At 39.4% G+C, this 15,739-nt stretch overlaps 1 protein-coding gene across 2 annotated transcripts in view; it reads left to right on the top strand.

The window, feature by feature from the left end:
• The window catches only part of C5 (complement C5), an 88,324-nt gene that overhangs the window by 26,074 nt on the left and 46,511 nt on the right, over nt 1-15,739 (top strand). For both annotated transcript variants that reach the window (XM_049628082.1, XM_049628091.1), the window contains exons 10-19: nt 884-999; nt 2,611-2,796; nt 4,077-4,280; nt 6,039-6,248; nt 6,375-6,527; nt 7,588-7,717; nt 9,115-9,177; nt 10,581-10,778; nt 13,132-13,222; nt 15,245-15,318. In XM_049628082.1, coding sequence (XP_049484039.1) covers nt 884-999; nt 2,611-2,796; nt 4,077-4,280; nt 6,039-6,248; nt 6,375-6,527; nt 7,588-7,717; nt 9,115-9,177; nt 10,581-10,778; nt 13,132-13,222; nt 15,245-15,318 — 1,425 coding nt within the window. The remainder of the gene's footprint in view (nt 1-883; nt 1,000-2,610; nt 2,797-4,076; nt 4,281-6,038; nt 6,249-6,374; nt 6,528-7,587; nt 7,718-9,114; nt 9,178-10,580; nt 10,779-13,131; nt 13,223-15,244; nt 15,319-15,739) is intronic.

The raw sequence follows: 15,739 nt of genomic DNA, 5'->3' as shown, positions 1-15,739 counted from the left end.
ACATACAGGCTTACAAATATGAATGTGTGTAATCCCAGCATTCAAGCGGCTTACAAACTAGCATTGGCTGTAAGACAGGTAAACGAAGAATTCTGTTATAAGCAGGAATTCTATTTGCCCTCTAGGCAAAGTACTTAATGCTACTGACCTTCAGAGGTAGGTGAGCTCCTAGATGATTGCTGAGCAACCAAGTATAGCACCCTGAATGTAATCAGTCTTGAAGGATAAGTAGGGTTTTGAGGCAGGGATGGTAGATGGGGAGAAGTGGGACACCATCCATAGAGAGGACATACCACAGGTAGCAGGCAAGACTTGATCTTTGAGATTATCTGGCTGATTATCCAGTTGGCCGAAGTATAGGATATGCATATGGGTGTTACGGATGTAATATTGGAAAGGACTTTGGGGATACTGGAGCTTTGTATGTTATTGGGCCCCTGCCAGTGGACTCTCAGGGCTCCCTCTACCTCAGGCACTCTTTTTCTGTTTTCCTCTCCATATCTCTCCATATCCCTGTGCTCTACAGGTGAATCCCTGCAAAGCTTAGTGCCTAGTCCTTTCCCTCTCTCCATAATCCCTTGTACATATTCAACTGAAACTCAGGCCACTGAGAAAAAGTGGTGGCCCTTCCTCACCTTCCTCCCCAGTCCAACCCTGTAGCTCTCCTTGCACAAGCCTTGGATATAAGGCTTTGGAAAACACCTGAGGTCTAAACTTTTCTCTGCACTACCCCCTTTGAACCAAGACTACTGATAAATGAATGAGTGCAGGAATGGAGCAAGTAAGTGAATAAGTCTGTGGAGACATATACAGGTCAAACAGATCCCCGTAGGGATTGGCATATTCTTAAAAAAGGTCAACGTGATGCATGTCATTTCTTTAGGTGGATTTTCTGAAGAGGCAGAAATTCCTGGCATCAAATATGTCCTCTCTCCCTACAAACTGAATTTGGTTGCTACTCCTCTTTTCATGAAGCCCGGGATTCCGTATTCTATCAAGGTAGATGAAGGAGGGAAGATTGCTGAATATGGTTCTCTTTTTCTGTTTACAGAGAGCATGGGGATGGCAAACAGGGGAGGGAAGCTGGAGAAGGGAATCACAGAGGGAATTCATTTGTAAAACCTGCTCCTTAAGATGCAAAAGGAGGTGGGAAACTGCTGGCCAGCTTCAGCCTCAGAGTGATTTCAGCCTGTAGGGCAAGTGCCGGTATTTAGCAAGTAGTCAGGTAGCCTGTGCTAGGCATTCCCTTAAAAAGCATTACATTAAGTTATATGTAAATAAAACACCGTAAGTTTATAGTTAAAAAAAAATGCCAACATTTGGGGCGCCTGGGTGACTCAGCGTCTGACTTTACCTCAGGTCATGATCTCAGAGTCCGTGAGTTCAAAACCCACGCCAGGCTCTGTACTGACAGCTCAGAGCCTGGAACCTGGAGCCTGCTTCACATTCTGTGTCTTCCTCTCTCTGCTCCTCCCCTGCTCATGTTCTCTCTCTCTCTCTCTCTCTCTCCAAAAAATAAATAAAAAGTAAAAATTTTTAAAAAGTAAAAATAATGCTAACATTTAAAATTATTTGGTGGCGGGGCGCCTGGGTGGCGCAGTCGGTTAAGCGTCCGACTTCAGCCAGGTCACGATCTCGCGGTCCGTGAGTTCGAGCCCCACGTCGGGCTCTGGGCTGATGGCTCGGAGCCTGGAGCCTGTTTCCAATTCTGTGTCTCCCTCTCTCTCTGCCCCTCCCCCATTCATGCTCTGTCTCTCTCTGTCCCAAAAATAAATAAAAAAAAATAAAAATAAAAAAAAAAATAAAATAAAATTATTTGGTGGCATGTTCTTCAAAAGCCTTAAAACAGAAATATCACTCCTTGAAAATAAAACCCCTTTCTCTCCCCATTTTCTACTTCCCATGTGCCTTATCTGAGTTTGCATTTCTGTGCTTTTCAGTCTGCCCCTGTGGTCTTTGCATACACCTGTCTCACCTCTGTGTTATTTGCCATGCTTTCCATTTTGGCTCTTTCTGTTCTTGCTTCTCTGTTTCTCTCTTTCTCTCTCTCTCTCTCTTTGCTTCCTCCTTCCTTTGTCCTATTTTCTCTCCTCCCTCTACTTTTCGTTTTTAAAATATTGGTAGTATAGCGTTAATGTGTTCATTTGACTTTCTAATTATATTTTGTTTAGTATTTTATATTTCACTATATATAGTACATGTTATAATTTATAATATAAAAAAATAATCATTTTTAAGATGAAAATTTTTGTTCCCTGTTCTTAACTTAGAAAGCTAGAACAGAGTGTTTTACTTTTTTATTCTTTGGAAATGTGTTGCTATTAAAACTCAACTTTAGTATAATTAAAATGTGTTACTTAATATTCACTGTGGGTCACTGGCTTTTAAGAGAGAAAGATTTACCAAGCTAAAGCAAGTTTTGTATGTGCTTAAAGTATCTAAATAGAATTAGGCCGTTCTATAATCTAAGGCCATGCCTCTCTCTACTGAGTTAAATGTGAATAATTTATACTTTGGTGGGGAAGAAGAAAAATTATTTCAGAATTGTTCCGCTTTAAAAAAAAAAAGTGATGAGCTGCTGAAATGGATCTGGACTGTTCTGGCAAACAGGTGCAGGTTAAGGATTCATTTGACCAATTGGTAGGAGGGGTCCCGGTGACCCTGAGCGCACAAACGGTCGATGTAAACCAAGAGATGTCTAACTTGGAGTCGAAGAAAAGTGTAACACGTTCCAGTGATGGAGTAGCTTCGTTTATGGTTAATCTTCCATCTGGAGCAAGGATGTTGGAGTTTAACGTGAGCTGAATTCTCCTGTTGGACTTTCTGGGACAATGTGTGCTTTTTGACTGTGTGTTTTGGCTAGTGTGCAGAACAGATGCAGCAGATTTTAAACATGAGTCCAGAGAACAGATCCGCAATTTTGCATTCAAAGGGGGTGGTGGGGGGGGAAGGCACCAGAGGCAATATGCTAATCCATTGCCTGGTTCTTGAGGAAGATAAATCTATCATTTTCTATTTGGGAATTAATGATTTTCTCTTACATTAGCAAGACTTTATTAGAATAGGTATAGCTTCGGAATAAGTATAGCAGTGGAAGTCAGTGGTAGAAACATTCTCTCCCTCACCCTCACTTCTTATCTTTTTTCAGGGACACAAAGGGGTCACACATGGAAGTCTCCCTTTTTCCTAGCTGCATGAGCCACTCTACTTTAGAGCTCAGTTAACAGGTTTCTCTCTCAGCAACTAATGTTTAAGTTCCCAATCCGCCCCCCCCCCGCCCCATAAATGATTAGTTAATGCACATTAATGACAGTGACATGCATACATTCACTATCATCTACTAAGCACTTAGGAAATGCTAAGAGCTTTCTGTTGAACACATTTAATACCCAGTTAGTCAGCTCTATGAATTAGAGAATATTATTTTTGCCATTTTGCAGCTGTGGAAATATAGGCTTCTAACCTCTCTTGTGATTAACTTATCCAGAGCTAATAAATGGTGGCTCTGGGATGCAAACCAATGCATAGCTCACTCCAGAGTGTGAGCTAATAACCCCTTTGCTATCAAAGGGGTTATTAGCCATGATATCATTTCTGCCCCATTCCATATTTGTAAGTACACTTCCGTGCTGCTCCTTTACAATGAAACTGGACCAGAAAGTCTGTGCGATGTTCACTCCTGTCCCCAGTCCTCAAGGCCTCCTCTTACCACCCTTCTCTTACCCCCAATCCCTGCTAACCCATGGGAAGAGGAGTCCCCAACTTTCCATGACATTTCAGGAAAGGTGCCAATATTTGTTCCAGAAGCATCTTTGCCTCTCCTCTTCACCAGACTTTCCCACCATAGCTCATAACCCCATATTATTCCAATTATTGTCCATAGTCTTTGTAAAGTTACTTGATATCACAGCTGTACAAACATTGGAGTAGTGGAGGTTTGTTTTTTTTTTCCTCTTTAGCATCTGGTGTTGTGAAAGTTAGAAATTTATAAAGCAAAGAAAGAAATTTACAAGGTATGTTTCATAAAAAATATTTCATCACAGTCCACATGTCTTTTTTGAAATTTCCCTTTTCAGGTCAAGACTGATGACCCAGCTCTTCCGGAAGAAAATCAAGCTGGCAAAGTTTACCAAGCAATAGCGTATTCATCGCTCAGCCAAAGTTACCTTTATATTGACTGGACTGGAAACTATAAACCTCTGCTTGTGGGAGAATATCTGAATATTATTGTTACCCCCAGAAGTCCATATATTAACAAAATAACTCACTATAATTACTTGGTAAGTACAGGAATGATAGATTTAAAACTATCTATTCCCCCACCTTGAACATTTCTCTTTGCTTACAGAGGAACATTAGAATGACCCCTTATATTTGTTTTTACAAGGTACTTTCAAGGACATAATTCAATTTGATAATAAGTGTTTTCTAAAACCTTTGAGATGGGTCATGATTTTCATGACCATTTCCCAGAGGAGGAAACTGAGGAACAGAGAGGTTAAAACGCTCACCATGGTCACTCAGCTTGGAAGAGGAATATTTTTTTTATTTGAACTGGGAACCTCTGACTCCTTATCTGATACGCCCTTCGCCTAAGAGAGCCTGATTACTCCACAGAGACTGATTAAATTTTCACATTACCTCTGCTCTATTTCATGGCCAAAGATTACAGGCCTAAACCTATTTCAAATATGTGCATTTCACTGGCATAAAAGGGAGACTCAAATCCTGCTCTTAAGAGTTGAGTCATATGATATCTACCCCAATTCTACCCTTTAGCAACATCCCTATTACATCCCTTATATTAAACAAAGGTGGCCAATCAAGCCTATAGGTGAAACCTAGGACAGAAGGTGGGGGAAATCTTAAGGGCTTCCTGACATTGCCAAAGAAATGGAATGAATTATTCCAGTGGCCAGGCCAAACAGGTGGTGATAGCTTTTTCAACATTTTTGAGAAAGAAGTTTAAAAAAATAAATGAGGAACACAGATCATATTGATGGATGAAGAATTATGGGACCTGTTTAGGAACTATGTACCAAAACCACATATGCAGTCTATTTAAGTTTGAGGACAATTTAAGTTTGAGGACATTTTGGGTTCATGTGGTTTGTAACTTGTTTTTTAACCATATGTCTCCAATACAGAACCAAATCTCTGGCTTTAAAACTTAATTCCCAGGGGTGCCTGGGTGGCTCAGTTGATTAAGGCTTCGACTTTGGCTCAGGTCATGATCTCACGGCTTATGGGTTCGGACCCCACATCAGGCTCTGTGCTGACAGCTCAGAGCTTGGAGTCTGCTTGGGATTCTGTGTTTCCCTCTCTCTCTGCCCCTCCACTGCTTGTACTCTGTCTCTCTCTCTCTCAAAAATAAATAACATTAAAAAATTTTTAAAAAAGGGCGCCTGAGTGGCTCAGTTGGTTAAGCATCCAACTTCGGCCTAGGTCATGATCTCACCGTTCCCGAGTTCCAGCCCAGCATCAGGCTCTGTGTTGATAGCTCAGAGCCTGGTGCCTGTTTCAAATTCTGTCTCCCTCCCTCTCTTTGCCCCTCCCCTACTTGCACTGTCTCTCTCTTTTTCCCAAAAATAAATAAACATTAAAAGAAAAAAATTTTTAATTAAAAAAAAACCTTAATTCCCAAATAAGATGCACTCTATTCATCATCTATTTTGTTTTAATCAATAAAACAAAAGAGATTTTAGTGACAGCATGATGACTTTAAATAGATTTGGGATCAACTCTTAGCTCTCTGATTTCCTAGTTATGTGATTTTGAGCTAAAATCAGTATGACATTTAGTTAATTCCCAAGCCCCAGTCCCTTTATCAATCTACACAGTGGGCGTAATATTCCTATCCAACTGACTTGTGAGAAAGAAAAGAATTAAGTAAACGGAAAGGTTCCTGACCTTTCCTGGTTCCTGTTAACCAGGAACCTTTCTTTCTCTTTAACATACTTTCTACTCCATCTCCAAGCTCCATACTGAAAGCAAAACTTTTGTTTTTTAACATGGTCACTACTGCTGTTTATTTTTAGATTTTATCTAAGGGCAAAATTGTCCACTTTGGCACAAGAGAGAAACTTCCAGATTTATCCTATCAAAACATAAACATTCCAGTGACACAAAACATGGTTCCTTCAGCCCGTCTCCTGGTCTATTACATCGTCACAGGAGAGCAGACAGCAGAGTTGGTGTCTGATTCAGTCTGGTTAAATATCGAAGAAAAGTGTGGCAATCAGCTCCAGGTAAGCCACAAATTATGAGTCACAATCAAATTTTCTTCTGAATAAAGGAGACTATAAATATAACTATTTGTGAAGTTTTGTCTCATGCAAATAACCTTGTCTTTTCTTTTTCAAATGATCTTTTAGGTTCATCTGTCTCCAAGTGCAGATGCGTCATATTCTCCAAGCCAACATGTATCTCTTAATATGGCAACTGAGTCAAATTCCTGGGTGGCTTTATCAGCAGTGGACAGTGCTATATATGGAGTCCAGAGAAGAGCCAAGAAACCTCTGGAAAGAGTTAAGTGGTGCATGGCTTTGGTTGCTGGGTCTTGGGGTGGCTCTGTATAATGCTTCACAAAGTGTGGCCCCAAGGGTAGGTTGTGGGGAAGAATTAGGGAAGACTGGATCTGCTCTTCTGTAAATATACTCAAAACAATGGCTCTTAGGAAGGTAAGCTATCCTCATGTTAGTCTCTAAAACATTGATTCATCCTTTTTTGTTTTTCCAAGTGTAGCATATGACCATAATGGCAATTATATTCCTGGGACAAAAGTGCCATCAATTTGGACGATTTTGAGATTGAACCTGGGGGCGGGGGGCTTTATAAAGTGGCAGCATAATGGAAGACTGGATAGGCAGCCTATGGAGACTTTTCTGTTTTTTGTTTTCTTTTTTACTCTCATTAAAATCTGGAACAAAAGAATGTGAGAATTATTCACTTCCCCTAAGTTCCCATTTATCTCCCCTATGCCCTGCTAACTGTTTTGTAGGCTTGAATTTCTTTGAACAAAAAAGAAAGATAACTATACAGTTAAAACCATTCAGAAAAGAAAAAAAAAACAACAACATTTGGGATCAAAATTAAAACTGGAATAAGCTTCCCCAAACAAGTTCTCACCCACTTAGAACCTAGAGCCTTCTTCCTCTAAACATAAGAGGTTGTGCTCATTTCTTTTTAGCAACTTAAAAATTAATTTGTCTGTTAATTTAGTCATTCATGCATTTATTTATTTGTTTGTTTGTTTGGATCTTATATTGACCACAGCATTCGTTCTATGTCCAACACACCATGGGTTAGTTCCTAAGAATCTTCTCACCAAAGTGTAAAACTTAGTTCTTGTTTTAATATTGAATGTGTGTGTATTTATAAATATAAAAGGACACACTAAAATAATGAAGTTGGGAAATCTGGTCTTTGGCCGTTTGACAGATGAACGATGGCCTGATTTGTTCTACCCATGTGACAACCAGTACCTGTAATTCTTCGGGGAAATAATTTATACATCTAAGTAGACTCCACATTTTGCCTTGAGTTAATTCCTAAGAATTATTAAATTAGCTAACCACCTCTGGACAGGTATTTCAAGTCTTAGAGACGAGCGACCTGGGCTGTGGGGCAGGTGGTGGCCGCAACAATGCAGATGTATTCCATCTGGCTGGACTCCTCTTTCTCACCAACGCAAATGTAGATGACACCCGAGAAGATGGTAAAATGTTCAGCTTTTTTTTTTTTTTTGGTTTATTCTTCAAAATGATTACTGAAATTTACATTGATCAATTTACATTGATACCGTTTTTGTAATTGTCTTCCACAAATTCTCTATGCTCATCTTAGAGAGACATGACTACGTAACGCCCCAGTACAAAATGTTTTACTGGCCATCAAGATAAAGTACAAAATCTTTAGTGTAGTCCTCAGGGATCTTCCACAGTCTTCTCCCCAGCTCTCTCCAGTTATCTTTTGTCTTGCTCTATCTTACCTGAGGTTTAGGCTGTGCAGACCCAAGTGTAGTTCTAGGGGTGGCTCTCTGCTATTTTATTTTATACCTTTAGGCCTTTCCCCATCAGGACTGCTTTCCCTTGTATTAGCCTGGAGAAGCCGATAAAAGAATCCCCTCCTCAATAAGGTTTCTTCCCCATACAGAATTGATCATTCCCTCCTCCTTTCACAGAGAGAATACTGTGGCGACTAGCTCTATTTATAAGTAACACAGTAGCAGGGCATCACTGAATATTCTTCCATTTCGTTATGTATTTTGCCTCAGCCAATGCACTGTGAGCTCTTGAAGGACAAGGACCACATCTTAATCATATTCTTTCTGTGGCTATAAAACTGTTCATAATTATATTTGACCTGTTATTCATAATAACAGAGCACAAAGAGCAAATGATAAAAGTAGCATACCCAACAAAAACTTTGCTCACTTTAAATGCTTAGATATTTCTCTGTAATCAGTGGGTCAAAGAGGTTGCAGGATTCAAAGCCAAACTTGGATCAAACAAGTCAAACTAGAGGACACTAGATCATGAGCTCCTCTAAGGTAAGATAAATGTTAAGATGTGTTGTGCATGGTGCCTAGTCAAACACAGGCTCTCAGAATTTGTGGAATACATGAATGACTTATGAATGTTTTAAGTACTTAAATAATTTCATGGAATTTTCTTTTTTGTCATTTTAACTCTTTTTTTCCTTCTTCTTCTTCCCCTCCTCCTTCTCCTCCTCCTTCTCCTTTTCCTTCTTCTTCTTCCTCCTCCCCTTCTTCTTCTTCTTCTTCTTCTTCTTCTTCTTCTTCTTCTTCTCTTCTTCTTCTTCTTTTCTTCTTTTCTTCTTCTTCTTCTTCTTCTTCTTGTCTTCTTGTCTTCTTCTTCTTGTCTTCTTCTTCTTCTTCTTCTTCTTCTTCTTCTTGTCTTCTTCTCCTTCTTCTTCTTCTTCTTCTTCTTCTTCTTCTTCTTCTTCTTCTTCTTCTTTTTCCTCTTCTTGTTCTTTTTCTTCTTCTCCTTCTCCTTCTCCTTCTCCTTCTCCTTCTCCTCCTTCTTCTCCTCCTTCTCCTCCTTCTCCTTCTCCTTCTCCTTCTCCTTCTCCTTCTCCTTCTTCCTTTAACAGATAAGCCCTGCAAAGAAATTCTCAGGCCAAAGAGAATGCTGAAAAAGAAAATAGAGGAGAAAGGTACTCTAAAAGTTTGATGCAATTATAAAAAGGTTATGATCCTATTATTCAAAAGCTGGAGAGAATGAACCATTATCTAATTATTCCTAATCCAAATGGAATGGATGAAAAGAAAGATATGTACAGATGTCTTAGCTTACCTCTCTCAGAAATATTAATCCAAATAACTCTACAACTTCATTTGGCATAACCTCAGTCTGAGGAAAATAAGTATTATTTCTATCTCTAAAGTTAAAAGGTTAACTTTTTACTTGTTACAAATATTTCCTCTGCATAGACTTCATTTGGCAATTAAAATTATATTCTTCCATTTTCTTCTGACCAAAATCATGATTCGATTAACTTTGGAGTGTACCTAGAAACCTATTTCTTCTATTCCGTGTATTTAACAGCTGATAGTATTTTGGATTATTCTTTGGGAAATCAGTCTAACAGAAATTATTTTTGAACAATTATTTAAATGGAAATATGATCACTGGTGATATTAAAAGAGGAAGAATGTTGAACTGAAAGTCGGTGGCCAGAGTTCAACTAATAATCATGCTTAGAGTAAGATAAGAATTCCTTCCATCTATATAGGAGTTATTTTAATTCCAACCCTAGTTCTAAGTTCTAACAATATGAAAGACACTGAGTAGTTTGGGCACTTATGATAAAATATGAGCACTTATTGGGATGCCTGTGTGGCTCAGTTGGCTAAGTGTCCAACTTCGGCTCAGGTCATGATCTCATGGTTGGTGAGTTCAAGCCCCAAGGCGAGCTCTATGCTGACAGCTCAGAGCCTGGAGCCTGCTTCAGATTCTGTGTCTCCCTCTCCCTCTGCACTGCCACCCCCCCCACCTCATGCTCTGTCTCTCTCAAAAATAAATAAACATTAAAAATTTTTTATTCATATTCATTTTTATACATTCAAATTTATATTCGTTAAAAATATTTTTTTAAATATTAGCTCTTACGATGCCACCAGTGGAGTTCCACAAACCACATCCTATAAGAAAAGTTTTAAAAAGCAGGATATGTGGCTTAAAGAAGGAAGCACTTATACAGTGCTGATAGCCATCTTCAAATATTTGAAGGCTTCTCCATTAACTTATTTCACTCAAAGGGTGCTGAACCCAAGGTGCCAGTGTCAAAAGTCAGTATTTAGCTTAATTGCAAGAAGCTCTTTAAACATTTAATATGAATGAGAATGATCTGCCTTGTGAGACCACATTCTCCCCATTCCTGGAGTACCCAGCTGAGTGTGGGGGGGTCACTCACCTAGCCTTGGCTGTTGCTACGGGTCCGGGGATGGGGGCAGGGTCATGTGGCCGTAGACCCAAGGACCCCTCAGGATCCTTTCTGAACCTGGGGTGCTACGACTCTGTGCATAATCAAGGACATTTGCATCATTACTATTTCAGTTGCTAAATACAAATACACACTATTCAAGAAATGTTGCCTCGACGGAGCCTACCGTAACGACGATGAGGACTGTGAGCAGCGTGCTGCCCGCATTACGCTAGGTCCCAGATGCATCAGGATCTTCAAGGAATGTTGTCTTATAGCAAAGCAGCACCGTGATGAGGATCTTAGTAAAAACATCCGGCTGGGAAGGCTGCGTGAGTTTGACATTTTCTATCAGAATTCTGCTCAGTATGGGGAATTTTGTGTGATCCTGTTCTGCTAAAAAAGGACAGTTTTCATGTTCTATTTAAAATTGAAATTAGACTGGGGCTCCTGGGTGGCTCAGTCAGTTAAGCGGCCAACTTTGGCTCAAGTCACTATCTCACAGTTCATGAGTTTGAGCCCCACGTTGGGCTCTGTGCTGACATCTGGGAGCCTGGAGCGTGTTTCAGATTCTGGGTCTCCCTCTCTCTCTAACCCCTCCCCTGCTCATGCTCTCTCTCTCTCTCTCTCTCTCTCTCTCTCTGCCCCTCCCCTGCTCATGCTCTCTCTCTCTCTCCCTCTCTCTCAAAAATAAATAAACATAAAAAAAGAACAAAATTTTTAATTGAAATTAGGAAAAAAAATGCCCATTAGAAGAAAATCAGTTATTGTTTTGGGGAATCAAAGGAGGCATATGTAGTAGAGAACAGAGCGCATGGGGCCACAGTCAAGACCCAAGGGCAAGTGTAAGGCCAGCTCTTTCTATAAACTTGAATCATTATGTATCTCCTCTGAGCCTCAACCTCCTCATTTTTAAAGCAAGAAGTGTAGGCTTAGATGATCTCCAACATGCCTTTGAGTTCTAGAATTCTAGGGTTCTGTGATATTACAACCATTAAAAATTTTGTTGATGCCTATGTTGACCAAATATAGCAAACAATTTCTAAACCTAGCATGAGGTTAAGTGTACTTACACAAAAGATTAAATCTTCCATTTCAATAAAATATATTTTCAGGATTTAGAAAACTCTCATTGATATGTTTCCAGAACTTTCAGGACTTTCATTGCATCTATATCTAATCAAAACAAAAGGAACAAAAGCAGAATGACAGCTCCTGTTTTCAGAATCTGTTTCTCTTAACAGTGTGTCTTAAACAGCGTCCATCCGAATGGATATATTTCTGCAAACGTAAATTTTTGTGGTCATTTCTTAAAAACCATGTTATTAGATATATTTAGGTTGTTTTCAGATGTTTGCTTATTTCAAGGAGCATTTTCACAAGCCACCTAGTACATATATTTTTCATTGTCCGGTTTTTCAACTATAATCATCTGGTTTGGCTTCCACTGCATGGAACTGAGTTTCTGCTATTGCCCCCAATCCACCCCACCTCTCTGGTGCTCCGCTCTGCCCCTCATTCTAGACAGGTTGGCCTCCCAAAACTCCTACGGGTTTTGCAACTCTGCAAAGGTCTACATGGGTTTCTTTCCCTGTTCTGCAGCCTGAAAACTGCCTGCAGACAGTAAACCTGGACAATTTCAGGGTTCAACAAACCAGTGTCCCTTCTCTCAGGAATCATGGCCCTGGGTCACTTATGCTCTAATGTCTGAAAACTGTTGTTTTATATAACGTGCCTGGTGTTTTTAGTTCCTGGGGTTTTTTTCTTTCTTGATTTTTTTTTTTTAAGGCAAAAGAGTAACTCTTATCAGTGCATCTTGGACAGAAGCAGAAATTCTGTCCATTTTATTAAGGGAAGTAGAAATAAATTTCCCTTAGGTAAACCTTCTTTATTTTATAATATAAACACAATTACTGTAATAGAAAAAATGCAAATAACTTTATAGATTGATGAGTATCTTCTATAATCTCAGGAACACTAAACATTTAGCAATTTAAGAAACAAATCATTGAAGATATTTTTGTGCTTTATTTGTTCTCTCAGTACTATTAGTGGAGAAATTCCAAGACCTTTAAAGTTCTATTTTGTGGGGCGCCCGGATGGCTCAGCCCATTAAACGTCCAACTTCAGCTCAGGTGACGATCTCACGGTTCATGCGTTCAAGCCTTGCATTGGGCTCTGTGCTGAGAGTGCAGAGCCTGCTTGGGATTCTCTCTCTCCTCTCTCTCTCTGCGCCTACCCTGCTTGCACCCTCTCTTTCTCAAAATGAATGAATGAACTTTATTAAAAAATAAATAAAGTTCTATTTTGGGGGGCACCTGGGTGGCTCACTTGGTTAAGCGTCTGACTGGCTCAGGTCATGATCTCACGGTTTGTGGGTTCAAGCCCTGTGTTGGGCTCTGGGCTGACAGCTCAGAGCCTGGGGCCTGCTTCAGATTCTGTGTCTCCCTCTTTCTCTGTCCCTTCCCCGCTTGCTTTCTGTCTCTCTCTCTCTCTCTCTCTCAAAAATAAATAAGCATTAAAAAAAATTAATAAAGCTCTATTTGAAAATCACTGAACAAAATGTTTCATTGACCTTTCAGAAAATATTTAAGTTATAGATTAATGTCTGTCCACGTTTTAAAATTTGGCTCTAAATAAAATGCGTGTTGTTTTTTCATAATCACATATACTTTTTCCCCCCAGATATAAAGACCCTGTTACCAGTGAGCAAGCCAGAAATAAGGAGCTATTTTCCAGAAAGCTGGTTATGGGAAGTTCATCATGTCCCCAGAAGGTATTATACTTCTTTGACTTTCCTCTGAAAAATGTGGGAAAATGCAAATATTATGGCCATAAATCTGGAAACTACCCATTTCCCAATAGTTTATTTAAGAGTTAAGGCAATATTACCATTTGGTTAAATTTTGTTTTATTTGCTTTACCTTTTTTTTTTTTTTTTTATTTTTTTTTATAATGTGTTCTTTGCTCTAGTCATTACTTCCAGGACAAAATTAACTCTTGGTAAGGAAGGGTACTATTCTATTTAATTTCATCCCGCTTCAGTAAGCCTTTGCTCAAATGTGTGCTATATGCTGCAGTGAGCAGCCATCATCTTGTCTTGTCTTTTCTTTTCTGTTCTTTCTTTCTTCTTTTTCTTCTTCTTCTCCCTCTTCTTTTTTTTTTGGGGGGGGGGGGGCGGGGAGAGAGCAGGGAAGAGACAGATAGTGAAGGAGAGAGAGAATCCCAAGCAGGCTCCATGCTGACAGTGCAGAGCCTGACACGGGGCTCAAACTCACAAACCCTGAGATCAGGACCTGAGCTGAAATCAAGAGTCAGATGCTTAACTAACTGAGCCACCCAGGTGCCCCATTTTATTTATTTATTTATTTATTTATTTATTTATTTATTTATTTATATTTATTTATTTTTGTGACAGAGAGAGAGAGAGAGAACAGAGGAGAGGCAGAGAGAGAATTAAGCAGGCATTTTCATCCTGAAATATCTGTATTAGAAAATAAATACTGATTAATAAGAAGAAAGATTCTCTTCTTGTTTTTCAACACACTCTTAGGGAATGCCTACTCTATCCCAGGCACTGGAAACAGTGATGAACAGTGCTGAGTCCCTGAGCATCACTGTCCCTTGGGGGCTCCAAGCATCGACTTTTCAAGCCCCAAGGCCCAACACTGGCATCAGTCTTAAAATGGGTCTCCTCGTCTCTACCCTCGTCTCCTCTAAGTTTTCCTCCACAGTGTCACCCATTTCAGCTGACATTCCCCCGGGGCTAGCACTTCCTCTGGTAAGCCTTCCCACCACTCTCCCCCACCCTATCAGTGACTGGGGTAATTACCCCTCCCAGTCAACCCTGTTGCCTATATCATACAGTGTTATAATGGCCTGTTTACCTGCTGTCTCCCACATGAGAAGGATTCTTTCAGGGCAAAGACTAAATTCAGATTACTCTTTTATATTCCAGACCTGGCATAGGGTCCAGCTTGTTAGAGGCACTCAAATAAATCTGTTGAATCAATGCACACTGGCTCTGAACTTTTTAGATGATTTATTGGTACAGTTATTACAATGAACTACAATGTATTTACTTAACTGTCTCTTCTACTAGACTATAAACTACTTGAGAATAGGTTTTTATCTCGTAAGTGCTGCATATTCAGTATTTAGTGCTATGCCTGACTCAAGGTTGGTGGACAACAGCTGTTTGTTGGATCAAAGAAATAAATGTATAAGCTTAATCTTAACCAGAATTTTTTCATTATGGGGGCCCCTGGGTGGCTCAGTCGGTTGGGCATCTGACTCTTGAGTTCAGCTCAGGTCACGCACGGTTCAGGATGGGGCCCTAGTCTAGCTCCATGTTGACACAGCAGAGCCTGTTTGGGGTTCTCTCTAAACCCCCCACCCCGCCCTCTCTCCCTAAATATATATTAAAAAAAGAAATTCTTAGTTTTGTTGACTTTGTTATGAGCACCGTTAAGATGCATTACCTTTCTGCCCTATTTTAGAACATAGCACACGAGAAATATTTTTTCTGTATGTTTTGAGTTTGCGGTGTTTCAAAGGCATCTTTCTGAATTTGAATTCTCATACAAGTGAAATATTTAAAAACAAGCAACAAGTAGGAGACTTAATGAATATATTTTTCTGGTTTGATTTTTCCTTAACACCTGACGTCATTTTGCTTTATTGTGAATTTTTTCTTTCTTCTAAAGTAGTAGGCAGCAAACATTCTGTTTAGTGAATGGGGGCAAATTGGGCTACTCAATGTTTCACTGTATTTGAATATTAACACATTAATTTTCAGAAGCCAATTGCAGTTTGTGCTACCTGATTCTCTAACTACCTGGGAAATTCAAGGTGTTGGCATTTCAAATAGTGGTAAGCAAACTTAAGTTGTATGCTCATTTAAGGAGTGATTTTGTTAGCAAAATGTGTTTTTTTGGTTATAATTTATAAACTCACCCAGGACTTCAGTGGTGTCATTTGTTAAATATCTTTTTAATATACTACAAAAAGACTTGGATATGCCCATATCTCTGACCATATTGACGAGCATTTTATAAATGCTAATGTCCATTTCCCATTTCCTTTGATTTTCTCAGTGACTGGGAGCTTGAGTAGAGTTAGAAGCAAATGTATTACTTTTCCCTTGGGCTAATTCCCTTTTGTGGTGATTTAGTGGAGGTACTTTATAAATCACTTCAGGGTTGGTTTCATCTGTTTGTATTTTTTATTTCTTTAAAATCGTGGTTTCCACAATCAAAATTTTATACCTATTAAATAGAGCCAATAATGCATA

This window comes from Panthera uncia, chromosome D4 (assembly GCF_023721935.1).
Source record: "Panthera uncia isolate 11264 chromosome D4, Puncia_PCG_1.0, whole genome shotgun sequence".
Taxonomy (NCBI): domain Eukaryota; kingdom Metazoa; phylum Chordata; class Mammalia; order Carnivora; family Felidae; genus Panthera; species Panthera uncia.
The sequence above is the reverse complement of the archived record's forward strand: the minus strand, read 5'-3'. Positions and strand labels throughout refer to the sequence as shown.